At 66.3% G+C, this 18,373-nt stretch overlaps 4 protein-coding genes across 5 annotated transcripts; 1 reads left to right on the plus strand and 3 right to left on the minus strand.

The window, feature by feature from the left end:
- Positions 1-586: 586 nt before the first annotated feature.
- On the minus strand, positions 587-2,463 carry ABT1 (activator of basal transcription 1). Its single transcript, XM_069773943.1, has 3 exons — positions 2,150-2,463; positions 1,579-1,754; positions 587-993 (listed from the first exon to the last, which is right to left on the minus strand). Exons 1-3 carry the CDS (start codon positions 2,436-2,438, stop codon positions 673-675), a joined length of 786 nt encoding a protein of 261 aa, XP_069630044.1. The 5' UTR covers positions 2,439-2,463; the 3' UTR covers positions 587-672.
- Positions 2,464-3,983: 1,520 nt separating this feature from the next.
- On the plus strand, positions 3,984-11,768 carry LOC138682900 (metabotropic glutamate receptor 6-like). Its single transcript, XM_069774445.1, has 11 exons — positions 3,984-4,110; positions 4,396-4,879; positions 5,502-5,718; positions 6,047-6,182; positions 6,754-6,908; positions 7,111-7,269; positions 7,702-7,899; positions 8,404-8,540; positions 9,263-9,806; positions 10,258-10,649; positions 11,539-11,768. The coding sequence occupies exons 1-11, from the start codon at positions 4,022-4,024 to the stop codon at positions 11,683-11,685; spliced, it is 2,658 nt and encodes an 885-aa protein (XP_069630546.1). The 5' UTR covers positions 3,984-4,021; the 3' UTR covers positions 11,686-11,768.
- A 157-nt stretch (positions 11,769-11,925) lies between these two features.
- On the minus strand, positions 11,926-14,630 carry LOC138682617 (uncharacterized). The gene is made up of 8 exons (XM_069773887.1): positions 14,593-14,630; positions 14,430-14,550; positions 14,064-14,114; positions 13,833-13,915; positions 13,230-13,405; positions 12,695-12,805; positions 12,444-12,603; positions 11,926-11,997 (listed from the first exon to the last, which is right to left on the minus strand). The coding sequence occupies exons 1-8, from the start codon at positions 14,628-14,630 to the stop codon at positions 11,973-11,975; spliced, it is 765 nt and encodes a 254-aa protein (XP_069629988.1). The 3' UTR covers positions 11,926-11,972.
- TSR2 (TSR2 ribosome maturation factor) lies at positions 14,430-18,366 on the minus strand. 2 transcript variants are annotated; one of them, XM_069774447.1, is made up of 8 exons: positions 18,223-18,366; positions 17,883-17,973; positions 17,678-17,766; positions 17,128-17,373; positions 16,707-16,755; positions 15,718-15,802; positions 15,151-15,256; positions 14,430-14,597 (listed from the first exon to the last, which is right to left on the minus strand). In XM_069774447.1, exons 1-7 carry the CDS (start codon positions 18,301-18,303, stop codon positions 15,196-15,198), a joined length of 702 nt encoding a protein of 233 aa, XP_069630548.1. In that variant the 5' UTR covers positions 18,304-18,366; the 3' UTR covers positions 14,430-14,597; positions 15,151-15,195. The 2 variants fall into 2 exon arrangements, with proteins under 2 accessions (XP_069630548.1, XP_069630547.1); XM_069774446.1 differs by having other exon boundaries at positions 17,678-17,769.
- Between the last annotated feature and the right edge of the window lie 7 nt (positions 18,367-18,373).

Below are 18,373 nucleotides of genomic sequence, written 5' to 3' on the forward strand. Positions count from 1 at the left end.
CCCCTTCAACCCCAGCACCCCGTTTTTGGGGGGAGGGGCTGTCAGCACCCATCAGGTTTAGGGGGGTCCCCCTCCCCCCGCTGGCCCCTCCCCCACCCTCAGAGCTTCTATTTTTGACACTGGAACTGCCCCCCGCCCCCCCCCGCAAAATGGGGGTGCGGCCCCTTTAAGACCCCCCCCGTCTTTCCAAGTTAGGCCCCGCCCACACGCTGCGCAGCCCCGCCCCATGTCTTCCGCTCCCCTCCCCCCACCGAGGGGTGGAGCCTGCTGCGGCCCCGCCCCCCCTTTAACTACTTCGGTTTTTTGGGTTGAAAAAACAGGAATTTGGGGAAAACAATTTTGGGCAAAAAGGGGGGGAGGCACGGACGAAACGGGTCGTGCAGGAGGGGACGAAGCGAAGCACGCCCCGCCCCCTCGAGGCCACACCCATCCTCTTTACTCCGCCCCCCCGCCGCCTTCAGGGAGATTTGCGCCGAAGCCATAACCCCGCCCACCCCTCCCCTTGGCCACGCCCCTTACCCTATGGCCACGCCCCACTCCTCTAGCTCCGACCCCCTCCTGTCAGCAGAATTTAAAGAGACCGCGAGGAACTTATTTTTTTTAATGTAATAAAAGTTTTAAGGAGAAAAATGGAAGGTTGGGGGGGGAGGGGAAGGAGAGGGGGAGGGGACCTCACCCACCCCCACCCCCAAAAACCTTCTCCAGCAACCGCCGGGGGGGAGCATTTGGGGGGGGTCGACTTTTGCGTCCCCAAATCTCTTCCTCGGTGGCTCGTTGGGTGAAGCGCCGGGGCGGGGGCTGGGCGGGGGGGTCTCGGCCGGCGGGGGGAGGGGCGGCGTTGTCCGTCAGTGCCGGGGGGGCATCTCGGCGGGCGGCAAAGAAGCCCCCCTCCCGTTTCGCCTGAGCCACTTCGGCCCGAAGGCGCTGAGCTCGCACTTGCCGTTCGTAGCTGAGCCGTTCGCTCAGGTGCGGCCAGTGGAAACCGGGGAGGTACTGGGGGGGGGGGGGTGGGGTTAAGACCCCCCCAAAATCCTCCTGTACCCCCCCAGTGTGGTTTCAGGGGGGTAGGGAGCCTGGAAGAGGCCCCCCACCGTCCTGGCACCACTCAATGCGGTCGAGGTTTTAACGAGGGGATTCAGGTGTCTGGGAAAGCCCCAAAAGTGTGTCCCCCCCCAAAAAAAAGGGGACCCAGGTATCCAGAACTCCCCTTAAGGGGGCCCCCAAAGACCCAAAAGTGCCCCCCAAAAAAGGGGGACCTCAAGACCTGCCCCTCCCCCCTAAACAGGACCCCAAAGACCCCCCCCAAAAAGGGGGACCTCAAGACCTGCCCCTCCCCCCTGAAAAGGACCCCAAAACCCTCCCCCAGAAGAGCACCCAGATATCCAGGACCCCCCCCACCCACAGAAGTGACCCCCAAGACACCCTCCCCCCCGCAAAAAGGGACCCATGCATCCAGGACCCCCCCCAAAAGTGCTACAATCACGCTCCCCCCCAAAAAGGAACCCCAAGACACCTTCCCCCACCCAAAAAATCAGACCCAGGTATCTGGGACCCCCCCCAAAAATGCCCACCCCCTACCTTGAGGCTCCAGAGGTGATGGCGGAAGGGGCTGCGGGGGCGGGGGGTCATGGGGGTCCCGTGCAGGAGGGCGGCCGCTCGTTTGGCCGCTCGTTTGTCCCGAAATTCCACCCAACCCTCGACAAAGGAACCGGCCGATGGACCCGGGCGCTGCCTCCTCTTCCTCACTCTTCCGCCTGGGGAGGGGGAGCACCCATGGGTGCTGGTTAGGCACCCCACCGGGGGGGGGGGGGCTCTGACCCCTATAGGGCTTCTAGGGGCTACCCCGACCCCCCCGGGGGGACCCTGACCCCCCACCCATGGGTGTTGGCTGGTGGGGGGGCTCTGACCCCCCCATTCCTGGACCTATAGGGGCTCTATAGGGCACCCTGACCCCCACCCCAATCCCCTTAGGGCCCCCCCCCCCCAGCAGCACCCTGACCTCCACCCACGGGTGCTCACCCCACGGTTGGCAGAAGATGTGCCCCAACTCAGAGGAGTGTTGGGGGGCTCCCCCTGACCCCCACCCTGGGCCCCCCCAACACACCTCTCCCTTGGGACCCCCCCGTGACCCCCACCCACGGGTGCTCACCTCGGGGTTGCAGGAAGACGCGCCCCAACTCCCCGTGGGTCCCCAGCAGCGCCCGAGCGTGGCGGGGGCCGAACCCCGGGGGGAGGAAGGAGAGGTAGAGCACCCCCGGCACCACCCGTTTCGGGGGGCACCCGCTCTTTTCGGGGGGGCACCCAACCTCAGAGGGGGGGGCCTGGGTGGGGGAGGGGAAGGGCTGGGAGCTTTCCTCCTCCTCCGCTTCTTCCTCCTTCTCTTTTTCCTCCTCTTCCTCGAGGGGGACTCGCTCACCCGCGGCCATCGCCTCTGCCATGGGGAGGAGGGGGTTAATGGGGTGGGGGGGGCACCCCAAGACCCCCAGAGACCCCCCCCAGCCTCCATAGGGTGCCCCCCGCACCCCAACACCCCCCCAGTGCCCCCCCAAACCCCCCAGTCCCCCCTGAAACCCCCCATAGGGCCCCCGGACCCCCCCAGGGTCCCCCCAAACCCCCCCAGTCCCCCCTGAAACCCCCCCCCAGGGGCTCCTACACCCCAAAACCGCCCCAGGGTCCCCCAACCCACCCATAGGGCCCCCCTGGACCCCCCCAGGGGCTCCTGCACCCCAAAACCGCCCCAGACCCCCCCAACCCACCCATAGGGCCCCCCTGGACCCCCCCAGTCCCCCCATTATCCCCACTGGGAGCTCCCCCCCCCAAGGGATCCCCCAGACCACTAAGATCCCCCCTAAACCCCCTCCCCCCCCCCGCCGGGAACCCCAAATCTCCCCCCCCCGGCCCCCGCCGATACCGCACCCTGAGAGCACCACCGGCCTGTGTCGTAAAATTAAAGGAAAGCCGTAAAACGCGGTCGAGAGGGGACGGGCGCTGTCGCGAAAAAGCCGGAAAGCGCGGCGGAGAAGTGGGAGGGCGGTGCGGCGGAGGCGGTGGGGGCGTGGTTTGGGGCGGGGGCGTGGTTAGGGTTTGGGCGGGAAGGGCGCGCGGCGGCGTTTGGGCGGGAAGGGCGTGCGGGGGCGCCGTTTAACGGTCGTTAACGGTCGCTTAACGGTCACGGCCGCCGCCGGCGGCTCCTCAGGCTTCGTTTCCCTCAGGCTTGTCTCCCCCAAGGGCCCCTCGACCCCCCCCCGGGTCCCCTCAGCCCCCTCGTAGCCCCCCCATTGTCCCCCTCAGCCCCATATGTCCCCTTCGGCCCCCCCCAAATGTCCCCTCAGCGCCCCCATAGCCCCTCCATGTCCCCTCAGCCCCACATGCCCCCTTTAGCCCCCCCCCAAGTGTCCCCGCAGTCCCCCCATATCCCCTCAGCCCCATATGTCCCCTTCGGCCCCCCACAAAATGTCCCCTCAGCCCCCCCATAGCCCCCCCATGTCCCCTCAGCCCCATATGTCCCCTTTAGCCCCCCAAAAAGTCCCCTCAGCCCCACCACTGTCCTCCATTTTCCCCCTCAGCCCCCCCATTGTCCCCCTAAGCCCCATATGTCCCTTTTAGCCCCCTCAAAAGGTCTCTTCAGCCCCCTCCAAATGTCCCCTCACCCCCCCCCACTGTCCCCTCAGCCCCATGGCGGGGGGGTCATGGGCCCGGACGCCTGGCTCCCCTGGCTGCAGCCGAGCAGCGGGATTATCCCCCTCCTCCCACTACCCCCCCAGCGCTAATCTGGCAGCTGGGGGGGGATTAGGGCCCCCCCAATCCCCCCAGGGTGCTCAGCCCCACAGCACCCAACCCACAGCAGCCCTAGCCCCACAGCAGGACCTCCAGGAGGTTTTTTTTGCAGGGGGGGTGGCGTCCTTAATCCCCCCCCCCCAAAGTAATTAACAGCTGCTTTAATTGGAGGAGGGGTGGCCTAGAGGATCATGGGAGTTCGGTCAAGCTCAGCGGGGGCAGCGGGGGGGGGGACAACACCCAGATGTCCGGGGTGTGGGGGAGGGGGGGAGCCCCCACCCCCACCCCCGCATTCACTGCTGGCTCTCAGGGGACCCGGGAGCACCAACCCAGGTGAGCGGGACTTGGGGGGGGGGAACGACACGACCCCCAGGGACCTAGGACCCCTGAGTCCCCCCTCACACCCCATAGGGTGCCGAGGACCCCCAAACCCCCATCATAGGTGGGTGCCAGCCCCCCCAGCCCTTACCCTGTGGGGTGTCACCCTGCCCCATAGGGTGCTATCCTCCCCCATAGGGTGTCCCCCCCACCCCATAGGGTGCTGCTCTGCCCCACAGGGTGTCACCCCACACCATAGGCCGCCCCCTAACCCCCCCCTCTCTCCTCCCCCCTCCCCAGCCCCGCCATGCTGCTCCTGCTGACCCTCAGCACCCTGAGCACCCTCTGGCCCCTTGGCTCGGCCCCTCCATCCCCCACCCAACCCCACGCCATCCGCCTGGAAGGTGACCTCACTTTAGGGGGACTTTTCCCCGTCCATGCCCGCGGACCTGCCGGAATTCCGTGCGGTCCGGTAAAAAAAGAAAAAGGGATTCACCGGTTGGAAGCCATGCTCTACGCCCTTGATCGCGTCAACGGGGACCCCCGGGTGCTCCCCAACCTCACGTTGGGTGCTCGGATCCTCGACACCTGTTCCCGGGACACCTACGCCCTCGAACAAGCTCTGAGTTTCGTTCGGAGTCTTTTACCCCCCGCGGGGGGGGAAGGAACGTGTCCCGACGGTAGCCCCCCACGAAGACCCCCCCCCGAAAGATTGGTGGGGGTCATCGGTGCTTCCGCCAGCTCCGTTTCCATCATGGTGGCCAACGTTCTGCGGCTCTTCGCTGTGAGTTGGGGATGTTGGGGACATGGGGTGGGGTGGCGTTGGGGACATTTGGAGGGTGTTGGGGACATGGGGGGGGGGTTGGGGGGACACGGGGGACATCCTCATCCCCATCACGGTGGCCAACGTCCTGTGGGACGTTGGGGACATGGGGGGAACAGCTCTGTCCCCATGGTGTCCCTGTCACAGGCCCTCCCTGTGAGTGGGGGGGGGACATGGGGACACCCCGGACACCTGGGTCCCCTTCCAGAACCTTCCCCCCCCTCCAGGGGGGTCTTACCCACAATGCCCTGGGGCGGCAGCAAATGGCCCCGGGGGGATTAGAGGGGATTAGGGACACGGGGGGGGCCCGGACAGCTTGTTCCCCCCGGGTGTGTCCATGTGTCACCCCCCCAGTGCCAGGTCCCCTCCTGCCCCCCCCCATGTCCCCAACGTCCTCGATGTCCCCAACGTCCCCCGATCAGCTACGCCTCGACGGCGCTGGAGCTGAGCCCCCACATCCCAACGTCCCCTCACTCCTTTGTGTCCCCAACATCCCTGATGTCCCAAACATCCCCGACGTCCCCGACATCCCTGATGTCCCCGATGTCCCCTGTGTCCCCGACGTGTCCCCTCTCGTCCCCAGATCCCGCAGATCAGCTATGCCTCGACGGCGCCGGAGCTGAGCGACCCAGGGCGTTACGAGTACTTCTCGCGGGTGGTGCCCCCCGACTCGTACCAGGCGCAGGCCATGGTGGACGTGGTGCGGGCCCTGGGCTGGAGCTACGTCTCCACCCTCGCCTCCGAGGGCAACTACGGCGAGAGCGGCGTCGAGGCCTTCGTCCAGAGCTCCCGCGAGGCCGGTGAGGCACTGGGAGGCACTGGGAGGGAGGGATCTGCCCTGGTACGTGACAGAAAATTGAGTGGGAGAGGGGGAGATGCCTTGGTTTGAGACTAGGAAGGGAGTGGGGTAGACTGGGAGGCACTGGGAGAGGAACTGGGAGGCACTGGGATATACTGGAAGGGACTGAGATATGGTGGGAGGGACTGGGATATACTGGAAGGGACCGGGAGGGAGGGCTCGGCGGAGGAGTGGGGAAGGTGTTGCCCCCTTCGCCACCACCAGTGCCTAACTGGAGTCTACTGGGTGGTGGTGGGGGTACTGGTCTGTACTGGTTTGTACTGGTGCAGGGGGCCTGTGCATCGCCCAGTCCATCAAGATCCCACGGGAGCCGCGCCCGGGGGAGTTCGCCAAGGTGATTCGGCGCCTGATGGAGACGTCAACCGCCCGCGGTGTCGTCCTCTTCGCCAACGAGGATGACATTCGGTGAGACCAGTATAAACCAGTATGGACCAGTATAAACCAGGAACTGGCCCAGGAACTGCCCCCAGAGCCCCCAGCACAACCCGCAGTGGCTCCACCAGTGTGGGTGATGTCAAATGAGCGACCAGTAACCCCTATTATACACCAATAACCCCCAGTATAGTCCAGTAAGGACCAGTACACACCAGTATAGACCAGGAGCTGGCCCAGAAACTGCCCCCAGCACAACCCACAGTGGCTTCACCAGTGTGGATGACGTCAAATGTGTGACCAGTAACCCCCAGTGTAGACTGATATAAACCAGTATAGCCCAGTAGCCCCCCCAGTATAAACCAGTATAGAGCAAGAAGCACCAGTAACTCAGCCAGTCTGCCCCCCATTCCCTCGCAATAGACCCCCCAGTGCCCTCCCAGTCCATCCCAGTAGCTCCTGTCACTTCCCAGTCCCCCCCAGTCCATTCCAGTCCCCTCCCAGTCATCCCCCCCATCCCTCCCAGTAGCCTCCCAGTGCCCTCCCCGTCCCTCCCAGTCCCCCCCCAGTGCTCCCAGTAACCCCCCCTCTCTCCCTCCCGCAGGCGGGTGCTGGAGGCGGCGGCCCTGGCCAACCTCTCGGGTCACTTCTCCTGGGTGGGCTCCGACAGTTGGGGGGCCAAGATGGCGCCAGTGCAGGGGCTGGAGGCAGCCGCCCGCGGCGCCATCACCATCCTCCCCAAGCGCGCCTCCGTCCCCGGTGAGTCCTGGGATCTATGGGGCAGCACCACGGCGCTATGGGGCAGCCCCACAGCACCCTTGGTGGGGAACGGGATGGGATTTGTTTGGCTCGGGATGGGTGGGGGGGGGCTGTTTGAGGAGGGTCCCGTCACCATCTTGCTTATCAGGCTACGGCGTGCCCCATGGCGTGCCCCACGGCGCCACGGGGTGCCCCCCTGCAGGCTTCGACGAGTACTTCACCTCCCGCTCGCTGGAGAACAACCGCCGCAACCTCTGGTTCCACGAGTTCTGGGAGGACGATTTCAACTGCCGCCTGCCCCACAGCGAGCCCCACGGTGAGCCCCATGGCGGCCCCGGCACGCCCATCCGCAAGTGCACAGGTAATCTCCTCCTGCCCCATGGCGTGCCCCACCATGTGCCCCATTGCACCCTGGGCTCTGCCCCATAGCACCCCACAGCGTGCCCCTCAGCACCCCCGGCTGCCCCACAGCGTCTGGCTCCGCCCCATGGCTGCGATGGGGGGCTGTCTGTGCTGAGCTCCATGTGTGGGTCGCTCATGGGAGCCTGACCCCCATGTACGAGGCCCCCTACGTGCCCACCCCCCACCTGTGGGGCAGCCATGGGTCCCAGACCCATGAGTGTGGGGCAGAGCCTTCCTACCCAACCCCTCCCCACATCATGGGGCACCCTCATACCTACTCCCCGCCCCATGGGGCAACCCTGGGTGCCTTCCCCCCCATACGATGGGTACCCCCGGGTGCCCCCCAACTTCTGGGGCAGCCGTGGGTCCCTGACCCCCAAGTGTGGGGCAGGCCGGGAGCGGATTGGTCGGGACTCGCCTTACGAGCAGGAAGGGAAGGTGCAGTTTGTCATCGACGCGGTGCTGGCCATGGCCCACGGCCTCCACAGCCTCCTAGGGGAGGCCTGTCCGGGGGGGGGGCTCTGCGCCCGCATGGACCCCCCTGATGGCCGTCGCCTCCTCGCCCACATCCGCCGCGTCGCCTTTAATGGTACTGGGAGGCACTGGGAGGTGTTGGGAGGGGGATGGGGGACACTAGGAGGGAGCTGGGGGGTGCTGGGAGGAGGCCGGGGGTGGCTGGGGGGGGGCCTGGGGAGCACTAGAGACCATACTGGGATATATTGGGGGGCACTGGGGTGTACTGGGAGGCACTGGGAGGTGTTGGGAGGGAGCTGGGGGATGCTGGGAGGGGGCTAGGGGACACTGGAGACTGTACTGGGACATACTGGGAGGTGGCTGAGGGTGACTGGAGGGGTGCTAGGAGGGACTGGTGGCTTACTGGGAGGAACTGGGAGGCAATGGAGAGCATACTGGGAGGCACTGGAAGCCTCACTGGGATATACTGGGAGCACTGGCTTGCCCTATAGCGGGGGGAACGACAGTGCTGAGGGGGAGTGTTGCAGAGCCTTACTGCATAGTGGGCAGTGGGTGTTACTGGTTTTTACTGGTTTATAGTGGGTTTTAGTGGTATTTACTGGTTCTTACTGGTGCACAGGCAGCGCAGGGACGCCGGTGACCTTCAACGAGAACGGGGACGCCCCGGGGCGCTACGACATCTTCCAGTTCCAGGGCGGCAACGGCAGCGGCACCTACCGAGCCGTGGGGCAGTGGGTGCAGGGGCTGCGCCTGCGGGTGGGTGCTGGGCCCACCCCTCCCCCCACCTGGGTCCCCATGGGTGACCCCTCCCCCCTCATGGTCAGCTGGGTGCCCACCATGGTCAACTGGTGGAACCTCCATAGTCAACTGGGTGCCCACCATGGTCAACTGGTGGAAACCCAGTAGTCAACTGGGTGCCCACCATGGTCAACTGGTGGAACCTCCATAGTCAACTGGGTGCCCACCATGGTCAGCTGGTGGAAACCCAGTAGTCAACTGGGTGCCCACCATGGTCAACTGGTGGAACCTCAATGATCAACTGGGTGCCCACCATGGTCAGCTGGTGGAACCTCCATAGTCAACTGGGTGCCCACCATGGTCAACTGGTGGAACCTCCATAGTCAACTGGGTGCCCACCATGGTCAGCTGGTGGAACCTCCATAGTCAACTGGGTGCCCACCATGGTCAACTGGTGGAACCTCAATGGTCAACTGGGTGCCCACCATGGTCAACTGGTGGAACCTCAATAGTCAACTGGCTGCCCACCATGGTCAACTGGGTGCCCCCATGGTCAGCTGGTGGAACCTCCATAGTCAACTGGCTGCCCACCATGGTCAACTGGGTCCCACCACGGCCAACTGGGTCTCCTTGGTGGTGGTTCTCCGGCACGCCTGGGTCTTCTCGATGGGTGGGGTGTCTGGGGTGGGGAGGGGCACGGGCGGGCGGGTCTTCTCCTCACCTCTCCTCTCTCCCCATAGGCCGAGGAGATGGACTGGGGGTCCAACACCACGGCCCCTCCCCCATCGGTGTGCAGCCTCCCCTGCGGGCCAGGAGAAAGGAAGAAACCGGTGAAAGGCGTCCCCTGCTGCTGGCACTGCGAGCTCTGCGGCGGTTACCAGTACCGCGCCGACCTCCTCACCTGCCTGCCCTGCCCCACCCACCTCCGCCCCACCCCCAACCGCACCGCCTGCCGCCCCACCCCCGTCCTCCGCCTCCGTTGGGGCGACCCGTGGGCCGCCGTCCCGTTGGCGTTGGCCACCTTGGGTTTGATGGCCACGGCATTCGTCCTGGTCACCTTCGTCAAACATCACGAGACGCCCATCGTTAAGGCCTCGGGGCGGGAGCTGAGTTACGTCCTGTTGGCCGGCATCGCTTTGGTTTACGCCATCACCTTCATCATGGTGGCCGAACCCGGCGTGGGCGTCTGCGCCCTCCGGCGACTCTTCTTGGGTTTGGGGATGAGCCTCACCTACGCCGCGCTCCTCACCAAAACCAACAGGATCTACAGGATCTTCGAGCAGGGTGAGTCGCCGGCAGGGGGGACCCGCGGGTCCGGCTTGGGGGGGTCGGGAGTCCCAGTTGGGGGTCAGGAGTCCAGGATGGGGGTCAGAAGATTGGCTTGGGGGGTCAGGAGAGACATAGGATGGAGTTCCACCTATGCCACGTTCCTCACCGAGCCTAACCGCGTCCACCACGTCTTCAAGAAAGGTGAGTTATGGGGTGGACCGAGAGTTCTGGAGGACCCACGCGTCCAGGTTGGGGGTCAGGAGTCCGAGTTGGGGGTCAGGAGTTTGACTTGGGGGTCAGGAGGACGTAGGATGGAGTTCCACCTCATTCCTCACGGATCCCGACCACATCTACTGCGTCTCGAAGCTCCATGACTCCATGGGTGGGCACCCAAGACTTCGGGAAGGATCGGGAAGGGGGGGGAGCACCCAACCCCCCCCAAACCCCTCCCCCTCCCTCCAATTAGGCAAACGCTCGGTGACCCCGCCCCGTTTCATCAGCCCCGCCTCCCAACTCTTCATCACCTTCACCTTGAGCGGTCTCCAACTCTTGGCGTCGGCCCTTTGGCTTCTCCTCCGGCCCCCGCACGCCCTCATCGATTACGAGATGGGCCGGACGGCGGATCCCGAAGACGCTCGCGGCGTCCTCCGGTGCGACATGGCGGAAGGCGGCACCTTGGCGGGTTTGGCGTACGCGCTCCTCCTCATGGTGACGTGCACCGTTTACGCCGTCAAAGCTCGCGGCGTCCCCGAAGCGTTTAACGAAGCCAAACCCATCGGCTTCGCCATGTACACCACCTGCGTCGTCTGGGTGGCCTTCGGCCCCATCTTCTTCGGCGCCGCCCAGTCGGCCGAGAGGGTGAGGAAGGGGGGGAGTTAAGGGGGTTTTGGGGCATTTAAGAGGGTTTTGGGGGGATTTGAGGAGGTTGGAGGGGGGTTTCGGGCGGATTTAGGGGTTTAAGGGTGTTTTGGGGGGACTTAAGGGGGTTGGAGGGGGGTTTAAGGGCGTTTTGGGGGGGGTTGGGGGATTTAAGGGGGGTGGGGGGATTTAATGGGGTTGGAGGACATTTAAGGGGGGTTTAGGGGGTTTTAGGGGGGTTGGAGGGCATTTAAGGGGGTTTTGGGGCATTTAAAGAGGGTTTTGGGGGGATTTGAGGAGGTTGGAGGGGGTTTGGGGGCAGTTTTAGGGGTTTGGGCGTTTAAGGGAGTTTTGGGGTGATTTAAGGTGGTTGGAGGGGGTTTTAGGGGGATTTAAGGGGGTTTGGGGGGATTTAAGGGGGTTTTGGTGGGAGGGAAGAGGAGGGTTGGGGGGACCTAAGGGGGTTTGGGGGGGATTTTGGGGTTTCAGGGTGATCAAGGGAGTTTTGGGGGCATTTAAGGGGGTTGTGGGGGGGTTCTATGGGGTGGAAGAGCAGGTTTGGGGGGTTCAAGGGGGTTCTGGAGGGACCCAGAGGGGGAGATCTTGGGGGGGGGGGGTCAATGGGTTTTGGGGGGGATTTAAGGGGGGGTTGGGGGGGTTAAGTGGGTTGGAGGGTTTTTTGGGGGGGGGGTAAGTGGGTTGGGGGGACCCAAAGGGGTTGGGGGGAGATTTGGGGGGGTTCAAGGGGTTTTGGGAGGTTTAAGGGAGTTGGAGGGGGGTTTCGGTGGGGTGGGGGGGAGAAAGAGGAGGTTTGGGGGTGCCCCAAGGGGGGTTTAGGGCTGCCCCCCCCCCCCATTTTGTGGGGGTTACAATCCCCCCCCCCCCCCAGGTGCACGTGCAGACGGCGACGCTGACGCTCTCCATGAGCCTCTCGGCCTCCGTCCCCCTGGGGCTGCTCTATGCCCCCAAAGTCTACGTCATCCTCCTGCACCCCGAGCGCAACCAGGCCCGGACACGCCCCGACCCCGCCCCATAGCGCTGCCACGCCCTCAGGGTGGGGCAGGGTGGGGCCAACAGCCCCCTGTCCCGCCCCCTGTTGTAATACAGTCGCGGATGCAACCAAATGTCTGGGTCCCCCTTTTTTTTGGGGGGGGTGTTTCCAGCTGACACAAAGGGAGGGGAGCAAAGTGGGGGTGCAACAAGTTTATTGGGGGGGTTGGGGGCCCCCCCTTTCTCAGTGGGGCTCAGATACCAAGGGGGTGGGGTATCTTGTGTGGGGGGGGTGTCACTTGGGGGTCCCCACCAGAAGCTCCACCCACTCTGTCAGCGTCGGGGAGGCCGAGGGTGGCTGGGGGGGGGGGCAGAGAGAAAAGGGGGGAGCATTGGGGGGAAGATTGACCCCCAAGTGTCCCCCCAAAACCTCCCCAGGACCCCAAAACTCCCCCAGGACCCCAAACCCCCCCCCGGGACCCTCAAGTGCCCCCCCAGGACCCCAAAACTCCCCCAGGGACCCCCAACTGCCCCCCCAGGACCCCCAAGTGCCCCCCCATGATCCCCAACCCCCCCCCAGGACCTCAAAACCCAACCCAGGGACCCCCAACTGCCCCCGCAGGACCCCAACCCCCTCTCGGGACCCCAAAACTCCCCCAGGGACCCCCAAGTGCCCCCCCCCCGATCCCCAACCCTCCCCCAGGACCCCAAAACCCCACCCAGGGACCCCCAACTGCGCCCCCCAGGACCCCACCCCCAGGCCCTCCCCTAAAATTGACCCCCACCCCCCCCCACCTCACTCACAGAAATAGCGGGGACCCCCGCGGGGGGGGGCAGGAGGCGAACGCCCCCCCCAGCCCGAGGATAACCTGCTTCCAATTCCAAAGTCCAAACAATTTCAGAACCCCGAGGACCCCCCAGCACCCGCAGGCGTCCCAGTTCTGGCTCCCAGTCCAGGGCAAACCTGTATTTTTAAGTGAGGGGGGGACACGGAATTAAGGGGGGGGGTCGTTTTCCCCCTCCTCACCCCCCCCAATTCTCCCCCCCCGCCTCACCTGCGCTGGAGCTGTTCCACTTCGGCCCACAGGGGGCACCCTTCCCAGCAGCGCCCCTGCAGCTCCAGCAGCCCCGGGCCCAGCGGGGGGGGCAGGGGAGGGGGGCGGGGTCTGGGGAGGGATGAGGGCGGCGATTGGTTGAGAAGTTGGGGAGGGGGCGTGGCACCCCATGGGCACACCCCCATCCTGGACCCCTGAGTAACAGCTCCAGGTCCCCAAGTCTGCTCTAAGACCCCCAAGTGTGCCCCCCCCAGTCCCCCAAATCCCCTCCACAGCCCCCAAGTGCCCCCCATCCACCAAATCCCCCCCAGCCCTGCAAGTGCCCACCCAACCCCCCCCAGCCCCCAAATCCCCTCTCAGCCCCGCAAGTGCCCCCACAAGCCCTCTCCATAGCCCCCCAAATCCCCTCCACACCCCCCCAAGTGCTCCCCCTATCCCTCAAATCCCCCCCACAAATCCCCTCTCTGCACCCCAAGTGCACCCCAATCCCCTCCACAGCCCCCCAAGTGCCACCCTCCCCGTCCCCCCCAATCACCAGGAAGCGGAGGCCCCCCCCCAGCGCTGCGGCGCAGGCGAAGGGTCGGGAAGTTTTCGGGGAGCCCCGGGGGGGGCCCCAACTCCAGCTCCACGTCCTGGCACCCCGGGGTGGGGGGTGGGGGCAGCACCCGGACCCCCGACAGCGTCTGGTAGAGGCGACACCCGGCACCCACCCTGCCCCCCACACGCGTGGGTCCCTTGCTCAGGGCCCCCCATCCTCCCCTGCCCCTCCTGGGTGCCCCCCCAAAATCCTGGGTGCTCCCTAAACCCCCCCTCCCCCCTCTTGGGAGCTCCCCAAGCCCCCCTACCCCCCCAAACCCCCGCCCCCCCTCCTGGGTGTCCCCTAGACAACCCCCCCTCCCGGGTCCCCCCAAACTCTTGGGTGCCCCCCCAAACCCCTCCCTCGGGTGCCCCCAAACTCTTGCCCCCCCCCCAAACCTCCCCTCCTCCCTCCTGGCTGCTCCCCAAGCCCCCCCCTCCCCCGGGTGCCCCCTGAACCCCCTCCCCAGTCCTTCCCCCCCCCCCCCCCCCCCCCCCCGCTCACCCGGGAGTCCCCGCCTCCCGCGGTTTCCCCGCCCCCGTGCTGTCCCCGCCCCCTCACCTCTGGACCGCCCCCTCCTGGCGCCGCAGCGCCCCCTGCCGGCCCAGCTGCTCCCGCCGCCGCTCCTCCACCCGCTGCCGCAGCTGCACCCAAAGGGGGGGGGGGCCACGCACATTTTGGGGGGGGAACACCCATATTTTGGGGGCGGGGGGTACTCACACCCCCGCCCCACGGGAGGGGACACCCAGATGGGTGAGGTGGGGGGGTTGGTGGGTGAGGGAGGGGCCTCACCTGCTCCCGCCGCCCCGCGGCCTCATGCACCTTTGCCTCAAGCTCCTCCTTCTGCAGGGGGTGGGGGGGCAGCACCCGTGTGAGACCCCCAGCACCCTCAGCCCCCCCCCCAGCACCCATATCTCCCCCTAGACCCCCCATTTACGCCTCCAGCACCCATACACCCCACCTCAGCACCCATATTTACCCCCCAGCCCCCCCACTTGCCCCCCCAGCACCCACATATACCCCCCTGAGCTCCCATATCTTCCCCTATAGCCCCCCCATTGCCCCCCCCAACACCCATAATCCCCCCCAGCACCTATAGCCCCCCCCAGCCCCCACACTTGCCCCCCCAGCCCCCCTAGGACCCCCCCAACCCCGTACCTGGCGCAGGCGGCTGTCCAGGACCCCCCGCAGTCGCGGGACCAGGGTGCGACCCCTCCCCAGCTGAGCAAGGGTGGGGGGCAGGGCCCCCCCCAGGGCCGCCACCGCCCCCCCCGTACCCCTCCTTCAGCTCCTGCCAGCGCCTTCGCGCCTGCGCCCCCGCCTCGCCTGCAGGGGGCGGGGCTTCAGGGACACGCCCATGGGGGCGGGACCCAAGCGGGGTGGGGCAGGGACACACCCACCCAGGAGTTTGGGGGGGTCTTATGGGGGCTGGGGTGGGGCTATAAGGGGAGATATGAGAGCTGGGGGGTTAAATGTGCGTGTGGGGGGTGTCTGTGGGTGCTGGGGGGGGTCCTATGGGTGCTGGGGGGGCAAATGGGGGGCTATACAGGGAGATATGGGGGCTGGGGGGGTAAATGTGGGTGCTGGGGGGGCTGTGGGAGGAGATATAGGGCTTGGGGGGTCTTATGGGTGCTGGGGGGGCTACGGGTTCTGCAGGGGGCAAGTGTGGGTTCTGGGGGGGGCTATAGGGGGAGATATGAGGGTTGGGGGGGTAAATGTGGGTGCTGGGGGAGGTGGAGGGGACCCAGGTGTCAGGGGGGGCAGGAGTTTGGGGGTGGTCGGCGGGTCCCAGGAGTTTGGGGGGCTCCTAGGAATTTGGGGGGAGGTTTAGAGGGGACCCAGGAGTTGGGGGGGGGGGCGGCGGGGGGAGATGACTTACGGAGGGTGGGGGGGGCTGAGGGGGGCCCCGGGTTCTCGATCACCCCTAGGAGCAGGCGTAGCACCCGCAGCTGGGTGAGGAGCAGCTTCTGTTTCCGACGGGTGTCCTGGGAGTGAGGGATAAAAGGAATCTGGGGCGGCCAAGGGGGCAAGTTTTTTTGGGGGGGTCGGAGGCAGGTATGTGGGGGTTAGGAGACAAAAGTGGGGGGTCAAGGGGAGGTTTGGGGGGGGCTGGGAGAAGTTGGAGGGCTCAGGGGCAAATTGGGGGGGATTGAGGAGTAAATGGGGGCATTGGAGAGAGGTTTAGGGGGCAAATGGGGGATTATGGGCAGGTTTGGGGGGGGTTAGGGGGCAAATGGGGGAGTTAGGGGCAAGTTTTGGGGGGCAAAAGGGGAGGCCAGGGGCAACAGTGGGGTGCCCCGGGGCAGTTACAGGGCACTGTGGGGTAAATAAATAGGGGTGCTGTGGGGCAGACACAGGTGCCATGGGGCAGTTGAGGAGCAGCCGTGGGGCACCATAGGACAGTTGGGGGCAGATATGGGCACTGTGGGGCAGCTGTGGGTCTCACCACGAGATGTTCGACCAGCACCCGGGCCGGGATGTCACCGTCCTCCTCCTCCAAGGCCAAGGCGGCCTCCAGGGCCACCAGCGTCCTGGGGAGAAAGGGGACACGCGTGGGGACAACCCCCCAGAGCCCCAGGGACACCCGTAGGGACGCCCCCGCCCCCAAGGACACGCGTGGGGACCCGGAGATCCCCCCAGGGACACGCGCGGGGACCCGGAGACCCCCGTGGGAACGGAGCCAAGATGTCGGCCGCCCTGAGGGGATTTCCCGCGCGCGGGAAAGGCTCCCCGTGGGGGTGTCGCGTGGCCCCTGGGGGGGGGTCGCCCGCGCATGCGCCCCGCTCACCCCCGCGCGCGATCCAGCCGCGGCGGCGCCGCCGCCGCCGCCATCGCCGCCGGTTCTTCCCGCTCTCCCGCTTCGCTCCACCCACCCCGGGGGCGACGACCAATCACCGCCCGCTGTCCCTTCCCTCACCCCCCCCCCCCCACGCGCCGCGCCGGTAACCAATCGTCGCGCGGCAACGCCCCCTCGGAGGGCACGGCCAATCGCCGAGAGAGAGAGAGGGAGGGAGGGGGAGGGAGAGGGGGAGAGAGAGAGAGAGAGGGGGGGGGGGTGGGTTTAGGGAAGCCCCGCCCACCCGTTGCCATGGTGATGGGCTCTTGGACCGCCATTTTAAAGGGGCGGGGAGAGGGGTTGGACTGGGAGGGACTGGACTGTACTGGGAGGGGCTGGAAGGGAGAGAGAGGGCACTGGCGGATACTGGGAAGCACTGGGAAGGAGAGAGAGGGCACTGTGAGGGGACTGGGCTGTGGAGGGAAGGGACAAGGCTGTACTGGGAGGCACTGGGAGGGGGAGAGTGAGCACTGGGAGGGGACTGGACTATACTGGGAGGCACTGCGAGGCAACTGGAATACGAATCCTCTTTCCGCCACCCCCCAAATCAGGGGGGGGCCCTTTATTCCCCTCCCCCCTCATCGTCGCCGCCTCCGCACCAGGGTCCAGCCATCGGGGGGGGGGCGGGGGGGTCCCGCACTCCATGGCCTGGGGGGGGGAATGACATCATCGGTGTGTCAAATAACATCATCAGTCTGCCATGCCCCCCCTTTGGTGACAGCATCAGGGTGAGCGGTCCCGTCCCCCCCCCAGGTCAATGATATCATCGCTGCCCCCTCATCCCAGGGGTGTGTTTCCCCCCTCAGTCTGATGACATCATTCCCACCCCGCCCACCCCAGGGGCATGTTCCCCCCAGTTTGATGACATCATCACCACCACTCCCCCACCTGAATCCTGGGGGTCCCTCCCCGAACTCAATGACACCATTGGTGTCCCCCAATGACATCATCAGAGCCCCCCCCAATAAAATGAGATCACCAGCACATCCCCACCCATTTCGATGACATCATCATGCTTACCTCGTCCTCCTCCTCCTCCTCGCTGCTCTCCTCCCCCCCCTCCTGGTGGGGGGCGGTGGTCCCAGGGGTGTGTGTGTCCCCCTCAGGTGTGGGCGGGGCATGGGCGGGGCTTTCCTCCAGGTGGGCAGTGGCCAGGGCAGCTCGGAGGGCGGGGCCCCGGCGAGCCAGAGCCCCCAGAGCCTCCCCCACCCCCCCCACGTCCCCCCGGCTGGCCTGGGCGAAGAGAGTCACCAGCTCCCGGCTGACCTGAGAGGAGACTGGGGGTTACTGGGAGGGACTGGGATAGACTGGGAGGGGGACTGGGATATACTGGGAGGGACTGGTGGGGTTGGGAGGGGACTGGGATATACTGGGGAGGGGCTGGGAGGGACTGGGGGCATACTGATTTATACTGGGAGCTACTGAGACAGGACTGGGATGGGATAAGGGACACTGGAGAGTGCTAGTAAGAGCCTGGGTGGGGGGAGACTGGGCTGTACTGGAGTGACTAGGGGTGGCTGGGAGCCTACTGGGAGCATACTGGTGCATACTGGCTTATACTGGTCTATACCTGCCGCAGGCTGCCATCCTCCACGGCCGTGTCGAACTCGTTATCCATCACCTCGGCCAAGAACTCCTCCACCTCCTCCTCCCCCAGTTCTGCTGTTGGGGGGGGAAAAGGGAAGGGGGGGGAGGGGTGTGGTCACCCCCACCCCTGGGGGCGGGGCCACCCCGGGTGGGGGGAGGGGCCGGGGTGGGGGAGGGGTGCGGCTCACCATTTTGGGCGAAAAACTCCTGCAGGGCTCCCGCCAACCACGTCGCTTTTTCGAGGCTCTGGGGGCCCCCGAAACCGTGGGCCACCGCCAGCTGGGGGGGTGGAGGGGGGACAGTTGAGGACACACCCCTCCCCCCCGTCCTCACGGGGTGCCCCTCCCCCACTCCGGGTCATTTTGGGGGCTCCTCCCCCCTCCCCCCTCCTTTTGGCATCACTGGGGGGGGTCCCCGAAGTGGCCCCTCCCCTCCTCCAGCATCACTGGGGGGGCCCCCAAAGTGGCCTCTCCCCCCTCAGCTCCCCCCCAGGGTCACTGGGGACCCCCCCGTGCTCCCCTCGCCCACCTGGAGCGCGGCCCAGCCGCCCAGCACCGCCCGCACCCCCTGGGCGAACAAGCCCCCTTCTTCTAGCCCGGGGGCCGCCATTGCGACGTCTACGCAGCCCCCGCCAACCGAGCGCCGAGCTCACCGAGCGGCCCCGCCAGCCGAGCGCCGA

This window comes from Haliaeetus albicilla, chromosome 29, assembly GCF_947461875.1.
Source record: "Haliaeetus albicilla chromosome 29, bHalAlb1.1, whole genome shotgun sequence".
Taxonomy (NCBI): domain Eukaryota; kingdom Metazoa; phylum Chordata; class Aves; order Accipitriformes; family Accipitridae; genus Haliaeetus; species Haliaeetus albicilla.

What these genes read in the sequence shown, in the direction of transcription:
- ABT1 (XM_069773943.1), bottom strand. Translation starts at nt 2,438, where the DNA reads ATGGCAGAGGCGATGGCCGCGGGTGAGCGAGTCCCCCTCGAGGAAGAG. An exon ending in CGTCTTCCTGCAACCCCGAG is followed by an intron (nt 1,755 to 2,149) that starts GTGAGCACCCGT and finishes CCCCCTCCCCAG; the next exon opens with GCGGAAGAGTGAGGAAGAGG. An exon ending in ATCACCTCTGGAGCCTCAAG is followed by an intron (nt 994 to 1,578) that starts GTAGGGGGTGGG and finishes CCCCCCCCCCAG; the next exon opens with TACCTCCCCGGTTTCCACTG.
- LOC138682900 (XM_069774445.1), top strand. Translation starts at nt 4,022, where the DNA reads ATGTCCGGGGTGTGGGGGAGGGGGGGAGCCCCCACCCCCACCCCCGCA. An exon ending in GCCAACGAGGATGACATTCG is followed by an intron (nt 6,183 to 6,753) that starts GTGAGACCAGTA and finishes TCCCTCCCGCAG; the next exon opens with GCGGGTGCTGGAGGCGGCGG. An exon ending in CAAGCGCGCCTCCGTCCCCG is followed by an intron (nt 6,909 to 7,110) that starts GTGAGTCCTGGG and finishes GCCCCCCTGCAG; the next exon opens with GCTTCGACGAGTACTTCACC.
- LOC138682617 (XM_069773887.1), bottom strand. Translation starts at nt 14,630, where the DNA reads ATGGGCGTGTCCCTGAAGCCCCGCCCCCTGCAGGCGAG. An exon ending in CCGCGGGGCGGCGGGAGCAG is followed by an intron (nt 13,916 to 14,063) that starts GTGAGGCCCCTC and finishes CTTTGGGTGCAG; the next exon opens with CTGCGGCAGCGGGTGGAGGA. An exon ending in CGGGGGTCCCCGCTATTTCT is followed by an intron (nt 11,998 to 12,443) that starts GTGAGTGAGGTG and finishes CCCCCCCCCCAG; the next exon opens with CCACCCTCGGCCTCCCCGAC.
- TSR2 (XM_069774446.1), bottom strand. Translation starts at nt 18,303, where the DNA reads ATGGCGGCCCCCGGGCTAGAAGAAGGGGGCTTGTTCGCCCAGGGGGTG. An exon ending in AGGATGGCAGCCTGCGGCAG is followed by an intron (nt 17,374 to 17,677) that starts GTATAGACCAGT and finishes GTCTCCTCTCAG; the next exon opens with GTCAGCCGGGAGCTGGTGAC. An exon ending in AGGAGGAGGAGGAGGACGAG is followed by an intron (nt 16,756 to 17,127) that starts GTAAGCATGATG and finishes TCCCCCCCCCAG; the next exon opens with GCCATGGAGTGCGGGACCCC.